Consider the following 19356-nt stretch of genomic DNA (forward strand, 5'->3'; position numbering starts at 1 on the left):
GGAGGAAACCGGAGCACCCGGAGGAAACCCACACAGACATGGGGAGAACATGCAAACTCCACACAGCTAGTGACCCAAGCCGGGAATCGAACCCAGGTCCATGGCACTGTGAAGCAGCAGTGCTAACCACTGTGCTCCCACGCTGACTGCCTGGTCTGGCCTACATGTGACTGCAGAGACACAGCGATGTGGTTGACTTTCAACTGTCCTCAGGCAATGGGCAATAAATGCTGGCCAGCCAGCAGTGCCCGTGTCCCATGAATGGAACAAGCTCTTGAGGTGATGGGACAGCTGGACAGGTTGCACCTGAATAGATCCAATACTGGGTTCCTTGCAAAGTGATTTGCTAGTGCTGTTGGAAAGGGTTTAAACTAACTTGTCAGGAGTGTAAGAACCAAAGGGTAAAACCAAATCAGAGAGGAATACCGATGAACGCAGAATACTGGGAGAGATAGATAGCACCAGAATAGAATAATTATTTAATTTGTTCAGAGGACAGGAGAAAGTAATACAGTCTAAATCAGGGTTAGTGTGTATGTATGTGAATGAATGAGTGTGGTAAATAAGATTGTTGAGTTACAGATGCTGATTAATAAGTAGAAATATGATGTTGTGGCTGTAACAGAGACCTGGCTCAAGGAAGGGCAGGACAACATATTAAATATTCCCAAATATAAGGTGTTCAGGAAAAAGAGAGGAAGAAAATTTATTTCAAAGTTTATTTATTAGTGTCACAAGTAGGCTTATATTAACACTGCAATGAAGTTATTGTGAAAATCCCTTAGTCGCCACACTCCTGCGCCTCTTCGGTTAGACTGAGGGAGAATTTAACATGGCCAATGCACCTAGCGTTTGATAAGGTTCCCCACGGTAAGCTATTGCAGAAGATACGGAGGCATGGGATTGAGGGTGATTTAGCGGTTTGGATCAGGAATTGGCTAGCTGTAAGAAGACAGAGGGTGGTGGTTGATGGGAAATGTTCATCCTGGAGTTCAGTTACTAGTGGTGTACCGCAAGGATCTGTTTAGGGGCCACTGCTGTTTGTCATTTTTATTAATGACCTGGATGAGGGCGTAGAAGGATGGATTAGTAAATTTGCGGATGACACTAAAGTCGGTGGAGTTGTGGACAGTGCGGAAGGTTGTTTCAGGTTACAGAGGGACATAGATAAGCTGCAGAGCTGGGCTGAGAGGTGGCAAATGGAGTTCAATGCGGAAAAGTGTGAGGTGATTCACTTTGGAAGGAGTAACAGGATTACAGAGCACCGGGCTAATGGTAGGATACTAGGTAGTGTGGATGAACAGAGAGATCTCGGTGTCCATGTGCATAGATCCCTGAAATTTGGCACCCAGGTTGATAGGGTTGTTAAGAAGGCGTACGGAGTGTTAGCTTTTATTGGTAGAGGGATTGAATTTCGGAGCCAGGAGGTCATGTTGCAGCTGTACAAAACTCTGGTGCGGCCGCACTTGGAGTATTGCGTACAGTTCTGGACACCACATTATAGGAAGGATGTGGATGCATTGGAAAGGGTGCAGAGGAGATTTACTAAGATGTTGCCTGGTATGGTGGGAAGGTCTTATGAGGAAAGGCTGAGGGACTTGAGGTTGTTTTCGTTAGAGAGAAGAAGGTTAAGAGGTGACTTAATAGAGGCATACAAGATGATCAGTGGATTAGATAGGGTGGATAATGAGAGCCTTTTTCCTCGGATGGTGATAGCTAGCACGAGGGGACATAGCTTTAAATTGAGGGGTGATAGATATAGGACAGATGTCAGAGGTAGGTTCTTTACTCAGAGAGTAGTAAGGGCGTGGAATGCCCTGCCTGCAGCAGCAGTGGACTCGTCAACATTAAGGGCATTTAAATGGTCATTGGATGAACATATGGATGATATTGGAATAGTGTAGGTTAGATGGGCTTTAGATTGGTTTCACTGGTCGGCGCAACATCGAGGGCCGAAGGGCCTGTACTGCGCTGTAATGTTCTATGTTCTATGTTCTAACTAGCCTGTCTTTTGGACCTGTCTTTTGGGTGAGAGGAAACCAGAGCACCCGGAGGAAACCCTTGCAGACATGGGGAGAACGTGCAAACTCCGCACAGACAATGACCCAAGGCCGGGAATCGAACCCAGGTCCCTGCTGCTGTGAGACAGCAGTGTTAACCACTGTGCCACCATGCTGCCCCTCCAAGCTCAGGCAGTGGATAGCTCTGTACACATTACTCTGAAAAGGGTTCAAGGGTAGGGAAAAGGTGGGGAAGGGGAAAGCTCTTTCAGCTCATTCAGGATGAGGGGTGGTGGTATTGATAAAGGAGAGCATTGCAATGATGGAGAGAGATGTCCCAGAGGGGTCAAGGACAGAATCCGTTAGGCTGGAGCTAAGGAGTAAAAAATGTGCACTTACGATGCTTCCCCAATTCTCTTCCCGCACTAAGTCAGACTTTTGCCTGTTCCCATAGGTAGTAATCCCTAGAGCAGATTGCTAATCTGTGGAAGAGGAGTTCATAGCTTGAGGAGTGCCGCTCCACATCAAGCATGGCTGACCAGGCGTATCTCCCACTCTTACTGCCAGCAATTGGCGTGTTTGGAAGGATTTGCAGTTGACACCCAACCTGTTTGACCGAATTATGAACGCACCTTCCTTGGCCATCAAGTCCTGGGGTGGGACTCAAACCCGGAGCTTCCGGCTCAGAGGCAGGAATGCCAACCCACTATGCCACAAGACCTCCTGTTATGTTGCTTGGTGTAGTCTATAGGCCACCAATCAGTGGAAAGGATATTGAGGAACAAATTTGCAAAGAATTTACAGAGAGGAGCAACAATTATCGAGTAGTTACAATGGGGGGATTTTAATTATCTGAATATAGGCTGGGTTGGTAATCATGTAAAGGGCAGAAGGGGGACAAGAATTCCAAGTTAGTTTAAACTCTTGCCAATAACACCAGCACATCACTCCTAGAGTGTATTCACAAACATTTTCTGCAGCATCATGTTTCCAGTCCAACGGGTTTGATTCCCGACTCGGGTCTTTGTCTGTGTGGAGTTTGCACCTTCTCCCCGTGTCTGCCTGGGTTCCCCCCCCACACTCCAAAGATTTGCGGGTTAGATGCATTGGCCATGCTAAATTGCCCCTTAGTGTCACGGGAGGCATAGGTTAGAGAGATTAGTGGGATAAATATGTGGGATTATAGGGATAGGGCTTGGGTGAAATTGTTGTCGGTGAGGACTCGATGGGCTGAATGGCCTCCTTCTGCACTGTAGGGTTTCTATGAAAAGCGTATGGCCCTGATTCTTGGGAATGAGGTGGATCAAGTATCAGCGGGAGAACATTTAGGGAATAGTGATCATTGTATCACATGGTTTAGGTTGGAAAAGGACAAAAAATATTCTAGAGTGAGAATGATGAACTGGACAAAAAGCTGCCTCAAAGGAAAGATCATTTTCGCACAAAGATATTTCCTTAAAAAGGGAGGGGCGGAGCAATCAGAGCTCCCAGTATGACAAAACGATAGAGATTAGGATGAAGAAGGAAAGATATGTTTATGGCAAATATTGAGTAAAGTAAAGTTTATTTATTAGTCACAAGTAGGGCTTACATTAACACTGCAATGAAGTTACTGTGAAATTCCCCTAGTCGCCACATTCCAGTGCTTATTCGGGTCAATGCACCTAACCTGCACATCTTTCCGAATGTGGGAGGAAACCGGAGAACCTGGAGGAAACCCACGCAGACACAGTGAGAATGTGCAAACTCCACACAGATAATGGCCCAAGCCGGGAATCGAACCCAGGTCCCTGGCGCTGTGAGGCAGCAGTGCTAACCACTGTGCCGCCGTGACGCCCCATTAGATAATACACCGGAGAATCAGGCTGCATATTAAAGGGGGAAAGTGAAAAAATCAAAATAAGAGAAGCAAAGCGAGAGTATGAAAAGAGCCTGGCAGCTAACAGAAAGGGGAATTATAAAGTCTTCCACGGGTGTGTAAATAGTAAAAGGAGGCTAAAAGAAGAATTAGAACTGATTAGGGACCATGCGCATGTGTCAGGGGAATAGCTGGGGTCTGAATACTTTGCATCTATTTTTATCAGTGAAGAAGATGCTATCCAGGTCACGGGGAAAGATGAGGTCATTCACACACTAGAAGCAATTAAAATGGATAAGAAGGAGGTATTGGATTGGCTGCCTGTACGTACAGCTGATAAAGCATCAGGACTGGATGAGATGGGATACTGAGGGAAGTGAGAGTGGAAATTATGGAGTCACTGGACATAACTTTTCAATTTTCTTTAGTCTCAGGGGTGGTGCCAGAGGACTGGAAAACTGCAAATGCTACACATGTTTTAAAAAAAAAGGTGTAATAATAAGCCCTACAAATACAGGCCAGTCAGTTTAACGTCAGTGGTTTGATTCCCGGCTTGGGTCACTTTCTGTGCAGAGTTTGCACATTCTCCCCGTGTCTGCGTGGATTTCCTCTGGTTGCTCCGGTTTCCTCCCACAGTCTGAAAGAGGTGCTGGTTGGGTGCATTGGCCGTGCTAAATTCTCCCTCAGTGTACCCGAACAGGCACCGGAGTGTGGAGACTAGGGGATTTTCACAGTAACTTCATTGCAGTGTTAATGCAAGCCTACTTGTGGCTAATGAATAAAATTTACTTTAGTGGTGGGGAAACATCTAGAAATAGCCATTTGGAACAAAGTTAATGGTCACATGAACAAGTGCGGGCTCATTCAGGAAAGCCAGCACCTGGTTCTTGAAGGAAAATTGTCTTTAATTAACTTGCTGGAGTTTTTTGAAGAGGTAACAGAGAGGGTTGACCAGGGCAATGCTGTTGATGTGGTGTATAGGGGCTTCCATAAGGCATGTGATACCACGGACTTGTGAACAAGGCTGTAGCTCATGGAACAGTAGGGAAAGTAGCAACATGGATATGGAATTGGTTGAGTGACAGGAAATAGAGAGTAGTGGTTAATGGAGGGTGGCACAGTGTTTAGCATCGCTGCCTCACAGCGCCAGGGACCCGGGTTCGATTCCCGGTGGCACAGTGTTTAGCACTGCTGCCTCACAGCGCCAGGGACCCGGGTTCGATTCCCGGTGGCACAGTGTTTAGCACTGCTGCCTCACAGCGCCAGGGACCCGGGTTCGATTCCCGGTGGCACAGTGTTTAGCACTGCTGCCTCACAGCGCCAGGGACCCGGGTTCGATTCCCAGCTTGATTCCCAGTCTGTGTGAAGCTTGCATATTTTCCCTGTGTCTGTGTGGGTTTGCTCCAGTTTCCTCCCACAGCCCAAATGATGTGTGGGTTAGATGGATTGTAAGAAGTTTAACAACACCAGGTTAAAGTCCAACAGGTTTATTTGGTAGCAAAAGCCACACAAGCTTTCGAGGCTCTGAGCCCCTTCTTCAGGTGAGTGGGAATTCCCACTCACCTGAAGAAGGGGCTCAGAGCCTCGAAAGCTTGTGTGGCTTTTGCTACCAAATAAACCTGTTGGACTTTAACCTGGTGTTGTTAAACTTCTTACTGTGTTTACCCCAGTCCAACGCCGGCATCTCCACATTTAGATGGATTGGCCATGCTAAATTGCCCCTTAGTGTCAGGGGGAACCAGCTAGGGTAAATGCATGGGGATAGGGCCTGGGGTGGGATTATGGTCAGTGCAGACACGATGCGCTGTAGGATTCTATGGATGTTTCTCAGGCTGCCGGTGAACCTTCCCTGGACTGTCTCCAATACCAGTATATCTTTCCTTCAATAAGGAATCAAAAGCCTGTGAAAATCAAATTGGATAATGACCAGGACTAATATGAGCTGATAAACCACAAAGTCGCTGATGTCTGTTGGTGAGATCACACTTTTAATCTTGTAGAAAGGTCCGTATGAATAAAAATGACCAACTTTAGCACCACTTGCCTTGCGACCCCAGCATTAATCCATCGTTACAGCTCTTACTTTAACCGGGTGACATTCAGGAGTCCTTTAGTCGTCTGTTGCTGCATGTTTCATGTTGTAACAGTCACACAGCAAGCACGCTCTGAGCTCAGTGAGACATTGCAGGAGTCTGTCAGCGGCATGCAAAGCAAGGTAACTTGTGAATCGCCCCATCCCCACCCCAGGCTGACAGATGTGGTGAACAGTAAGCCATAAAGAGATCGGACGTAAAGCTAATTTTCTGAAATATTTCAACATGGGAATCCGACCCCATGCTCATGCATCGCTCGAGAATGATTGACTCACACAGTTCCACGTCGCTCAGATCTGTCTCCACACTCTCTCAAAGCGTGCTTCATTTTTAGATGTTTCCCCATTTTCTCCTTCAAGGACTAATTTGGAATCCTGCTTCAGTCTCTGATGGGATGTTCCCGGTCATAGAATCATGGAAAACCTACAGTGCAGAAGGAGGCCATTCCGTCCCATCGAGCCTGCACCGACAACAATCCCACCCAGACCCTATCCCCATAACCCCACATATTTACCCAGCTAATCCCTCCAACCTAGGCATCCCAGGACACTAAGGGGCAATTAAGCATGTCCAATGCACCTAACCAGCACATCTTTTGGAGTGTGGGAGGAAACCGGAGTGCCTGGAGGAAACCCCCACGTAGACACAGGGAGAACGTGCAAACTCCACACAGACAGTGACCCAAACTGGGAATCGAACCCAGGTCCCTGGCGAGGCAGCAGTGCTAATCACTGTGTCACTGTGCTGCCCGTCCTAACAACAATACTGCACTTCAAACAAAATCTTGTACCCGTGTGATTCAGACAAAAGGAAAACTCATTCAAGCATTTGGAAAGATGATTGGAACTATATTCTCAAATGGTAAATACCACCATGATAAGGAGTCTAACAACACCAGGTTAAAGTCCAACAGGTTTATTTGGTAGCAAACGCCACTAGCTTTTGGAGCGCTGCTCCTTCGTCAGGTGAGTGGGAGATCCAACGCCGGCATCTCCACATCATAAATACCAACATGGACAGACTGGGCGAAATGGCCTCTTTCTGTTGTGACTTCTGTTGTCGTAGCTCTTGCATCTCCCCAGGAACAGACAAGGGCCGCAGGTTACTCTCTTTCATCTTTGCTACTCTCCTGGAAGGAACTGCGAATTATCTTGTCCCTCGCTTCAGGAAACCAGTCCCGGATGCCCACAACGAGAGCTGTCCACCAGGGGTAATAGATTTCTCGTGTTCTCATTGCCCCACCTTTGATGATGGACAGTGCTGATTCAGAGACTGGATAAACTGCCATCATTTCCATATCCATGTTTCTAGAAGCAAGTGAATAAAATGATTACCATAGAAACAACCATAGAATCCCTACAGTGCAGAAGGAAGCCACTTGGCCCATCGAAGCTGCACCAACAATCCCACCCCAAGCCCTATCCCCACAACCAAATACACTTACCCCGCTAATCCCCCTAACCTACACATCCCGGGACACTAAGGAGCAATTTACCCTGGCCAATCAACCTAATCCGCCCATCTTTGGACTGTGGGAAGAAACCAAAACACCCGGAGGAAACCCACACAGACATGGGGAGAATGTGCAAACTCCGCACAGACAGTGACCCAAGCCGGGAATCGAACCCAGGTCCCTGGAGCTGTGAGGCAGCAGTGCTAACCACTGTGCCACCGTGCTGCCCTTCGGCGATTAGGCAAGTAACTATTTAGTAACAGTAAGACCATCAGTACCTTGCTAACCTATGCAAAACGGCCAAACAAGTACCAAAGGGACTAAGATGAAGGCAAAATACTGTGGACGCTGCAATCTGAAACAAGAACAGAAAATGCTGGAAAATCTCAGCAGGTCTGACAGCATCTGTGGAGAGAGAAGAGAGACAACGTTTCGAGTCTGGATGACCCTTCATCGCTGATAAAGTTCCAGGATCATGGAGAGAAAGAAATAAAATGACTCATATTTTAAGCAAATACCAGAAATTCATCGTGGGGGTAGGACAGTGATAAGATATAATATCTGGTAACAAGACATTTTAGGGAGAATAAAAAGGAAATTACTTGGATCTCCAGCAAGTTCTATTCTGTGGCAGGAAAGTAATTGTGCTGATATTAGCATTAATTTGGCAAGGTTTGATTTCATTTATTACTGCTGCATGTATTGGGATGTTATACACCTATGACTGTGTGGCCTTCTCCCCATTGCCCGTTATCCCGCTTTTGATCAAATATTTATCTATCTCTTTCTTGAATCCATTGATTGATTCTGGATCCACTGCGCTCTGGGGCAGTGAGTTCCTTAGATCCACAACGCTCTGTGAGATGCAGCTTCTCCTTATCTCTGTCTTGAATCTCCCTCTCTCTTACTCTGCAACTATGACCCTTTGTCCTAGACTGTTCTAGAAGGGGGAACATTCAGTTTACATTTACTTTATCAATCCCGTTGAGTATTTTATATACCTCAATCAGACCCGCCTCATTCTTCTGCACTCCAGTGAGTACAAGCCCAAGATACTCAACCGCTCCCTATACGACCACCCCTTCAAACCTGGAATCAATCCAGTGAACCTCTTCTGAACCACCTCCAGTGCCACCACATCCTTCCTCAAAGAAGGTGACCAAAACTGAACACAATATTCCATGTGTGGTCTCACCATTGCTTTCTATAATTGTAACAACACTTCTCTACTTTTATACTCTAGAATCTGTGCAATAAATGCCAATTTAGGCTTACATTAACACTGCAATGAAGTTACCGTGAAAATCCCCTGGTCGCCAGACTCCGGCACCTGTTCGGGTAACACTGAGGGAGAATTTAGCATGGCCAATACACCCTAACCAGCACGTCTTTCGGACTGTGGGAGGAAACTGGAACACCCGGAGGAAACCCACACAGACACAGGGAGAATGTGCAGACTCTGCACAGTCACCCAAGCTGGGAATTGAACCGGGATCCCTGGTGCTGTGAGGCAGCTGTGCTAACCACTGTGCCGCTCAGAACTAGGTTCCATAAATAAAGTCGCTGCAGTCCCAGATGACCATAGGCCATTCTCCCCTTTGACAGGGAGAATTGACTGGTGGTGATTTACCCAGAGGATCACCACACCTCAGGCAAGGTTGAGAATGAATAACCTCAGCTGGCATGGGAATTGAACCTACGCTGTTGGCGCCACTCTGCATTACCAACCAGCCATCCAACCAACTGAGCTAAACCACATAAGTATATGACAGGCACTGTCAAGAATACAGAAGAAACTTCTTTACCCAGAGAGTGTTCAAAATGTGGAACACGCTGCCACAGGGAGTAGTTGGGGCGAATAGCCTAGAAGGGAAAGCTAGGTAAACATGCAAGGGAGAAAGGATGTGTTGGTGGGGTTAGATGGAAGTGGAGCATACCAGCATGGACCAGCTGGGCCGAATGGCCTGGTTCTGTGCTATGAATACTTTGTCATTTATAACGTATCCTGTACCAATCTGAGAATCCATTCATGATGTGCCTGTTCACACTTCACAAACCTACTTGATTTTCTCCTTGGTTGAATCGGTATCAATCATTCCGAGAATGCACATTGTGATTGAGACATCCTGCCTCTGCATGGCGAGCTCGTGACGCAGAGAGCTAAAGAATCCATCCAGAGCAAACTTCGAAGCTGAATAGGAAGCTGCGTAAGGAACGGCAACCTTGCCTGTTGGGGAGAAATAAACCAGTAAGTTTTAGTTGGTAGTTTCCCTGTGGCACCAGGGTTCTGGCTGCCCTCCATCCACCTCAGCCAAGTTGTCATTTACAGTTTCATCTAGTTTATAGAATCCCTACAGTGCAGAAGGAGGCCATTCGGCCCATTGAGTCTGCACCGACTACAATCCCACCCAGGCCCTATGCCCATGCATTTACCCCGGCAATTCCCCTGACACCAAGGGGCAATTTAGCATGGCCAATCCACCTAACCCACACATCTTTTGGACTGTGGGAGGAAACCGGAGCACCCGGAGGAAACCCACGCAGACATAGGGAGAATGTACAAACTCCACACAGACAGTTACCCGAGCCGGGAATGGAACCGGGTCCCTGGTGCTATGAGATAGCAGTGCTAACCACTGTGCCACCATGGATATTTGACACAGGCACAATCCCATCAGTCATTGCTGGTGAGTATACTCCACTGGAACCCCTTCCCATCTTTCCTCATCCAAATCTACCATCATAACCCTCTATTGAATGTAGCCCAATCCATCATGTAAACCCAGCCTTCCATCCATTGACTCTGTCTACACTTCCCGCTGCCTCGGCAAAGCAGCCAGAATAATCAAGGACCCCCGTGCATCCCGGACATTCTCTCTTCCACCTTTTTCCGTCAGGAAAAAGACACAAAAGTCTGAGGTCACGTACCAACCGACTCAAGAACAGCTTCTTCCCTGCTGCTGTCAGACTTTTGGCTGGATCTACCTTATATAAAGTTGATCTTTCTCTACACCCTAGCTATGACTGTAACACTGCATTCTGCACTCTCTCATTTCCTTCTCACCTATGTACTCTATGAACAGTATGTTTTGTCTGTATAACGTTCAAGAAACGATACTTTTCACTGTATCCCAATACATGCGACATTAATAAATCAAATCAAATCCTCATGTAGTAGTCTCACTTCTCCTAAGGGTCTGTTTAGCTCAGTTGGCTGGATGGCTGGTTTGTGAAACAGACTGATGCCAACAGCCCAGGTTCAATTCCTACACTGACTGAGGTTATTCAGGAAGGCTCAACTTACCTGTTGGCTGAGGTGTGGTTTATCCTCAAGTCAAATCACCACCAGTCAGCTCTCCCCTTTGGCACGCCGATGGTCACCTGAGACTATGGTAACTTCCCCTAAAATGCATCTGTTCTAATCACTTCAAGCACTCCCAGTGGTCATAGAGGTTTACAGCATGGAAACAGGACCTTCAGACCAACTTGTCCATGCCACCCAGCTTTTACCATTAAACTAATCCCATTTGGCCCATATACCCATCGTACCCATGTAACTGTCTAAACGCTTTTTAAAAGACAAAATTGTACCGGCCTCTACTACTACCTCTGGCAGCTTGTTCCAGACACTCACCACCCTCTGTATGAAAAAATTGCCCCTCTGGACACTTCTGTATCTCTCCCCTCTCACCTTAAACCTATGCCCTCTAGTTTTAGACTCCCCTACCTTTGGGAAAAGATATTGACTATCTAGCTGATGTATGCCCCTCATTATTTTATAGACCTCCATAAGATCGCCCCGCAGCCTCCAACACTCCAGGGAAAAAAGTCCCAATCTATCCAGCCTCTCCTTATAATTCAAACCATCAAGTCCCGGTAGCATCCTAGTGAATCTTTTCTGCACTCTTTCTGGTTTAATAATATCGGGGGCGATTCTCCGGGAGACTCGAGCAGAAGTTGTTTTGCGGGCCCCGCGCTGGGTGCCACGGCTTCCGCGCATCTCCGGATGGATTTCCGGTGCCGTCAACTCTGCGCCTATTTCTGGTGCGGAATTGAATAAATTATTCAAATACGCATCTCCATCTCCTTCAAATGTAATTCGTGGGCCCAGGACTGAAGTCTCCGAGTCCATTAGCGTCTCCTCACCCAGTAGGAGTGTTTCACTCCAGCGGGGTTTAGTCTAGCTCCCCACTTGTGGGGAGCTGGCAACCTGGCCCTGCTGGAGTGAAGGGGGGCAATCGAGGCCCCCCCCAGAGGGTTGGGCGGGGGGTTGTCCCCGGGCATTGCCAGCTTGACAGTGCCAGCCTGGGCCCCCTGGCACAGCTCCAGGGGCAAAGTGCCAATGCTCACCTGGCACCTTGGCACTGCCCACTGGGCATAGGGCAGTGCCAAGGGAGTGGGGGTAATGGGGCAGGGCCTAAAGGGGACGATCGGTGGGGGTGGGGGACCCACTGCCATTCTGCATTTGGGCTAAGTGACAGAGGGAGGTAGGCCAGTGATCGGGACTGGCTATGGGGGTGGTTGGGGGTGGGGTGGGGTCAGCCTGCTGGGGGTCAGGGCTGCCGGGGGGGGTTGGGAGGGCGGGCTGGGGGCAGGGGGGGGGTTTGAGGCTGGCGCGGACATGTTTGGGGGCCCAGCAATTGAGCTGTGGGTGGGGGGTCGCATGGCCACCGATGTGGGGGTCGCGGGGCTGGCCAACGATCAGGCTGGCCATCGATCACCTCGTATTTATCTAAATTAAACTCCATCTGCCATTCATCAGCCCATTGGCCCAATTGATCAAGATCCCATTGCAATCCGAGATAACTTTCTTCACTGTCCACTATGCCACCAATCTTGGTGTCATCTGCAAGCTTACTAACCATGCCTCCTATATTCTCATCCAAATCATTATTATATAAATGACAAATAATAGTGGACCCAGCACTGGTCCCTGCGGCACACCAATGGTCACAGGCCTCCAGTTTGAAGAACAACCCTCTACTAGCACCCTCTGGCTTCTGTCATCAAGCCAATTTTGTATCCAATTGGCTACCTCACCCTGGATCCCGTGAGATTTAACCTTATGCAACAATCTACCATGCGGTACCTTGTCAAAGGCCTTGCTAAAGTCCATGTAGACATCATCAACTGCACTGCCCGAATAGATAAAAGACAGTGGTTTCAGATCTTGCTTCAGATTAGCTGATTCAGCACAACTTCCTGACCTCATCCAATTGCCCATTAGGAACTGTTTTCTTTGACTTGTTCACGGGATATAAACATCAGAGGCAAGGCCAGCATCCATTGCCCATCCCTTGCGGGTCTCAGGATGGTGAGCCGCCTTCTTGAACTGTCCATTGGGTATAGGCCAGTGTGAACAAGAGAGCTTCAAATGGAGACGTAACCAACCCCCTGCCCGGAGGAGAGAGAGCAAGAGGACTGGGAGGAAAACCAGGCCAAACACTTACCGCACAGAGAGGAGACAACAACGATTGATCCATTGCTTTTGACTAAAGCAGGAAGAGCGGCCGCCGTCAGCTGGATGTAACTCAGGAAGTTCACCTGAAACATTTAAGGAAGAATAATACCTTCGAAGAGGAATTCGTGCATAAAATGCAAATTCCCGCAAAAAGATTTGTGCCAGGAACAAATCGATAATGTAGTTTTGGTGACACAGAGCTCTTTAAAAATTAAAATGGTCCTGATGTTTATTCTGAAAGCCATAGGCTGGAATTTTATCACCCTGCCATGCGGGCGGACCATGGAAAGGTCCCTTTACCTCCAGTGGGATTTTACGGTTTTGGGACGAGCGAGGCCGTAAAGTCCCACCCATAGAGCTGGACAATGTCCGCTCTAGCACGCTGGCTAATATTAATGCCATTGTGCATCAGAAAGCTCTGCATTCAGTTGCCACCCCAGCGACCTGAGGACAATTCAGGTTGACACTTCAGAGTGCAGTACTGAGGGAGTGCCGTACTGTCGCAGGTCCTGTCTTTTGGATGAGATCTTGAATTGCGACCTTAAATACCTTCTCAGGTGGGACATGAAAAGGTGGCACTATTAGAAGAGAGAAAGAGTATTCCCCCCAGTGTTCGGATCAATATCTGTCCCTCAGCTAAACACCTAAGAGGCAGATTATCTGGTCATTACTGTAATCCTGTTTGTGGGACCTTGCTGTGCGCCCTGCATCCTCCCTGTGCTCATCGCTGCATCTTTCATCGCATTGGTTGCCATGTTTCCTACCTTATAACAGTGACTGTACAGCAGAGGTACTTTGTGAGCATTTTGGAACACCCCAGAGACATTCTAGAAGGACCCACACAAAACAACAAAGCTTACTTTCAAAGCTCGCTAGATGCCACAAGGAAATTCTTGTCGATCGCAGTGGTAATGATAACACAGGGGCCGGACCCAGTGTCCGGGAAGCTTGGGATCCAGTGTGTGCCAGATTTGGGGATTTTGGGCCCCAGGCCTAGTGTGTGCTTATAATGCACAAAGTATGAAAAATAAAGAATGAAAAGATTCTATTCAAATTGCTTCCCAGGGCACCAGCTTCAAATGTAGCCTGGTTTTTTTGGCCTTTCTGGATTTTGGGACGCGGATAAGGGGTCCGGTACCTGTCCTGCTCTGAGCAGACCCAAAGTCCATTTTTTTATAACCAGTGGCTCTGAGAAATCTCGCTGCAAGATTCCATTCACAATCTACCCCACATTAGGAAGCTGTCAGCTTTGAACTACAGCACACTTTTAATCCCTTTCTCTGGCTGCTCAATGAAAGAAGACAACGTGACCTCAGACTTTTGTATCTTTTTCCCGATGGAAGAAGGTAGAAGAGAGAATGTCCAGGGTGTGTGGGGTCCTTAATTATGCTGGCTGCTTTGCCTAGGCAGCGGGAAGTGTAGACAGAGTCAATGAATGGGAGGCTGGTTTGTGTGATGGATTGGGCTACATTCACATTTTTGTTGTGAATGTAGCCATACCAAGCTGTGACACAAGCAGAAAGAATGCTTTCTATGGTGCAACTGTAGAAGTTGGTGAGAGTCATTGCTCACATGCCAAATTTCCTTAGTCTTCCAAGAAAGTAGAGGCGTTGGTGGGCTTTCTTAACTATAGTGTCGGCATGGGGGGGGACCAGGACAGGTTGTTGGTGGTCTGGACACTTAAAAGCTCTTGTCCATTTCTACTTCAGCCCCATTGATGTCGACAGGGGCATGTTCTCCACTACGCTTCCTGAAGGCGATGACAATCTCCTTGGTTTTGTCGACATTGAGGGAGAGATTATTGTTGTCGCACCAGTTCACCAGATTCTCTATCTCATTCCTGTACTCTGTCTCGTCATTGTTTGAGATCCGACCCACTACAGTGGTGCTGTCAGCAAACTTGAAATTTGAGTTAGAGGGGAATTTGGCCACATAGACATAAGTGTATAAGGAGTATAGTGGGGGGTTGAGGACACAGCCTTGTGGGGCACCGGTGTTGAGGATAATCGTGGAGGAGGTGTTGTTGCTTATCCTTACTGATTGTTAAATGTTCATCTGAAAGTGAGTAGCAGGTATTTCTGTTAGCCACTAAACGTTACTGAAGAACAGTTCACACCTTCCCACACGCTTTTAACGGATTATGAGATGAGGTGTTCCCCTTTGGGGGATTCAGCGTTATGTCTCAAAAGGGGAACAATCTCTGTGTTGTAACACTTCAGAATCCACTGGGCAAAGACTGAATGAAAGGAGTAGGAACACGTCCCATCAATGTGCAGATACTCAAGACAGGCGCTGCTTGGAATTGTCATCATTGAGAAAAATGTGAGTGTAGAATACTGATAGATAGAGTTATACCAAAATAATTCTAAGTCCAGAATGGGCGTCAAAATGTTTCAGATCTGTTTTTTCAGCAAGGCCACCAGTCGAATCTTAAGCACTGGGCTCAATAAAAAACCACTATCTGATTTCTGTGAGTAGGGGGAGTGGGCGGGGCCTTAATCACCCAAAAGTCCGCAGATAGCAGCAAAGGGCGCCATTGCTCATGTGCAGGTTCCGTGATCTGAGAGCAGCTGAGACCTGTCACTGCCTCTGCTGCTATAGCCGGCCCACATGGCCCATCGTCCCCCCTCCCCCATGCTACTGCGGAGATCAGCAGCTGTTCATGACTGCCCCCTCCCCTCTCCCCCCAACCTAGAATGATTGTGATCTCCATCCAGGCACAAGGCTGAACGTGCCAGATATCTGATGCCGGTAAGATCACGAAAGGTGAGAAATCGGGTGCAAACCTGATTTCCCGGCTCTCTTGCGATCTTACAGACTCACCCCATCCATCAGCCGGCGAGGCGCAATGGGTAAGGTCACCCCCATAGAGCTTTACAGCACAGAAAGAGGCCCTTTGGCCCATTGTGTCTGCATTGGCCATCAGGTACCCATTTATTCTAATCCCACTTTCCAGCACTTAGTCAGTGGCCTTCTATGCTACGGGCATTCAAAGTGCTCATTAAAAGCTTCTTAAGTGTTGTGAGGATATCAGATAATGTGCCTTTGCCCAGCTCGGATGAGTAGGAAGTTGCCTTTTAGCATTTCAGTGAAAGGTAAAATCGCCATAGTCCCGGATGACCATAGGCTCCTCTCCCCATTGAGGGGGAGAGCAGACTGGTGGTGATTTAACCTGAGGGTCACCTCAGGCTAGGGACAAGGTTGAGGAGGTGGGGCCTTCATGAACAACCTCAGCCGGTACGGGGAATTGAACCCGTGCTGTTGACGTCGTTCTGCATCACCAACCAGCCGTCCAGCCAACTGAGCTAAACAGACCCATTTCAGCCAAAAGCACACTGACACTGACAGAAACTTATTCTCAACAGAACTTGAAGCTTACTTGCATCAACCAACTGGTGCTGTCAGCATTTCTGTTCCACATTGTGAAAGGATCATATCCAATGTGATTCAAAACCAGATAATCCAAAGAACCTGGGAGAAACATGAAGAAAATGAAGTCTCACAATCCTTTCTGTTGTGGATGTTGCCCCATTGACCCACCTCCTCCCAAATCCCAAACCCAGTTACACCGGGTTCCTCACACCGAGCTGAATACAAAGCTCATAGTAACATCTCCCACCATAGGTCCGACTGATTATAAATTCTAACCTCAAATATTAACTGTAGCCCTGAGTGCAGTTTCACAGTATGCACACCCATTACACTTTATAGATATCCCAGCAACAATACTAACCATTTATTTTAAAATATCCAAGGTGGCACAGTGGTTAGCACTGCTACCTCACAGCGCCAGGGACCTGCGTTCGATCCCGGCCTCGGGTCACTGTCTGTGTGGAGTCTGCACATTCTCCCCGTGTCTGCATGGGTTTCCTCTGGGTGCTCCGGCTTCCTCCCTCAGTCCAAGGTGCAACGTGACTCGTCTACTTTTACTGTCGTGTGGCATCCAAAGCGACCACTCTTAGCTTTTGCTTGTGATGATAAGGATGGCAAGTATGATAGCAGTCGGGAAGCTGGAACAGTTAAACTCTTAGGACTCCCTAATGACTCCTAATATTAGATTTCAGAAAATGTGTGCCACTGAAATGTATACACCAACATCATGCTGAGCAGAGCATATAAAAACTGCATTCATCGTGGACCCAAAGGTATGGATTTCATTTTTGATGAGACTTTGTAGAAATGGATGGATTGGCCATGCTAAATTGCCCCTCAGTTTCCCAAGATGTGTTGGTTAGATGGACTAGCCATAGTAAATGCACAAGATTACAGGGATGGGGCAGTGTGGGCCTGGGTAAGATGCACTTTCAGAGAATCAGTGCAGGCTTGATGGACAGAATGGCCTCCTTCTGCACAGTAGGGATTCTATGTGTTACTACTGCCAGAGGTAGTAGTAGAGGCCGGTACAATTTTGCATTGTAAAAAGCATTTAGATGGTTACATGGATAAGTTGGGTATAGAGGGATATGGGCCAAATGCGGGCAATTGGGATTAGCTTAGGGGTTTTTAAAAAAAAGGGCGGCATGGACAAGTTGGGCCGAAGGGCCTGTTTCCATGCTGTAAACTATGTGTCAGTAATAGGAAATTAGACACATTAGCATGATACAGCATAGAAGGAGGCCATTTGGCCCATCGCGCTGGCTCTCTGAAAGAGCTATCTAATAATTTCTGCCTTGCTCTTTCCCCTGTGATTATTTTCCTGTTTTCAAGTATTTATCCAATTCCCCTTTTGAAAGTTACGACTGAATTTGCTTCCACCGCCCTTTCTGGCAGCCAATTCCAGATTGTAACAACTCATCACGTAAAAAAATGCTTCCTGACCTACCCCTCCCATCCCCACCACATTGTGCCCCCCCCCACCCCCGCCCCCCCCCTTACTCACCAGCCCCCATTTAATTTAGAACCATAGAAACAGAAGTATTACACAGCAGAAAGAGGCCATTCAGCCCATCGTGCCTACACCGGTCAAGAAAGAGAAAAAATATACTGGGATCTTGATCAATTGGGCCAGTGGGCTGATGAATGGCGGATGGAGTTTAATTTAGACAAATGCAAGGTGATGCATTTTGGTAGATTGAACCAGGGCAGGACTTACTCAGTTAATGGTAGCGCGTTGGGGAGAGTTACAGAACAAAGAGATCTAGGGGTACATGTTCTTAGCTCCTTGAAAGTGGAGTCACAGGTGGACAGAGTGGTGAAGAAGGCAATCGGCATGCTTGGTTTCATCGGTCAGAACATTGAATACAGGAGTTGGGACCTCTTGTTGAAGTTGTACAAGACATTGGTAAGGCCACACTTGGAGTACTGTGTACAGTTCTGGTCACCCTATTATAGAAAGGATATCATTAAACTAGAAAGAGTGCAGAAGAGATTTACTAGGATGCCACCGGGACTTGATGGTTTGGGTTATAAGGGGAGGCTGGATAGACTGGGACTTTTTTCTCTGGAGCGTGGGAGGCTGAGGGGTGATCTTATAGAGGTCTATAAAATAATGAGGGGCACAGATCATCTAGATAGTCAATATCTTTTCCCAATGGTAGGTGAGTCTAAAACTAGAGGGCATAGGTTTGAGGTGAGAAGGGAGAGATACAAAAGTGTCCAGAGGGGCAATTTATTCACACAGAGAGTGGTGAGTGTCTGGAACAAGCTGCCAGAGGTAGTAGTAGAGGCCGGTACAATTTTGCATTGTAAAAAGCATTTAGATGGTTACATGGATAAGTTGGGTATAGAGGGATATGGGCCAAATGTGGGCAATTGGGATTAGCTTAGGAGTTTTTAAAAAAAAGGGCGGCATGGACAAGTTGGGCCGAAGGGCCTGTTTCCATGCTGTAAACCTCTATGACTCCATCTATGACTACTGCTCACTTTCATTCCATTTTCCAGCAGCTGGTCTGTAGCCTTGCAGGTTCTACTTCAGATGTAGATCTGGGTATCTTATCAATGAGTTAAAGTTTCAGCCTCAACTATCAACATAGCCAGTGAATTCCAGACGCCCACCACTCCCTGGCAAAGAAGATTTTCCTCCTGTCCCTCTAACCAACCTTCAACCTTTGCACCCAGTGATTAATCCCTCAGCTAGAGAGAAAGAAGTCTTTCCTGTATACCCTGTCCAGGCTCCTCATAATTTTGTACACCTCAATTAGGTCACCCCTCTGTTTTAAGCAAAACAACCCCAGACTTTTAAGGGACATCTGGACAAAATACATGAATAGGATGGGAATAGAGGGATACGGTCCCCAGAAGAGTAGGGGGTTTTAGTTCAGACGGGCAGCAGGGTCAGTACAGGCTTGGAGGGCCGTAGGGCCTGTTCCTGTGCTGTAATTTTCTTTGCTCTTTGTTTTCCCCTCATAGATGCAGTTTTCTCGCCCTGGCAACATACTTTTGAATCTCCTCTGCACTCTCTCTCCAGAGCAATTATGTCCTTCCTGGAATGAGACCAGAACTGTACACAAACCTCCAGCTGCGGTCCAACCAGCGTTTTATGCAGTTCCATC

The 19356-nt window shown here is 47.4% G+C and overlaps 1 protein-coding gene across 1 annotated transcript in view; it reads right to left on the minus strand.

Annotated features, from left to right (window-relative positions):
• Positions 1 to 6781: 6781 nt before the first annotated feature.
• The window catches only part of hsd11b1la (hydroxysteroid (11-beta) dehydrogenase 1-like a), a 32445-nt gene continuing 19870 nt past the window's right edge, over positions 6782 to 19356 (minus strand). The window contains exons 4-7 of the mRNA XM_078206617.1: positions 16245 to 16336; positions 12855 to 12948; positions 9466 to 9631; positions 6782 to 7258 (exon numbers count right to left, since the gene is read on the minus strand). Of these exons, the coding sequence (XP_078062743.1) occupies positions 7054 to 7258; positions 9466 to 9631; positions 12855 to 12948; positions 16245 to 16336 (557 nt within the window). The 3' untranslated portion in view covers positions 6782 to 7053. The remainder of the gene's footprint in view (positions 7259 to 9465; positions 9632 to 12854; positions 12949 to 16244; positions 16337 to 19356) is intronic.

This window comes from Mustelus asterias, unplaced genomic scaffold (assembly GCF_964213995.1).
Source record: "Mustelus asterias unplaced genomic scaffold, sMusAst1.hap1.1 HAP1_SCAFFOLD_1659, whole genome shotgun sequence".
In the NCBI taxonomy this organism is placed as follows: domain Eukaryota; kingdom Metazoa; phylum Chordata; class Chondrichthyes; order Carcharhiniformes; family Triakidae; genus Mustelus; species Mustelus asterias.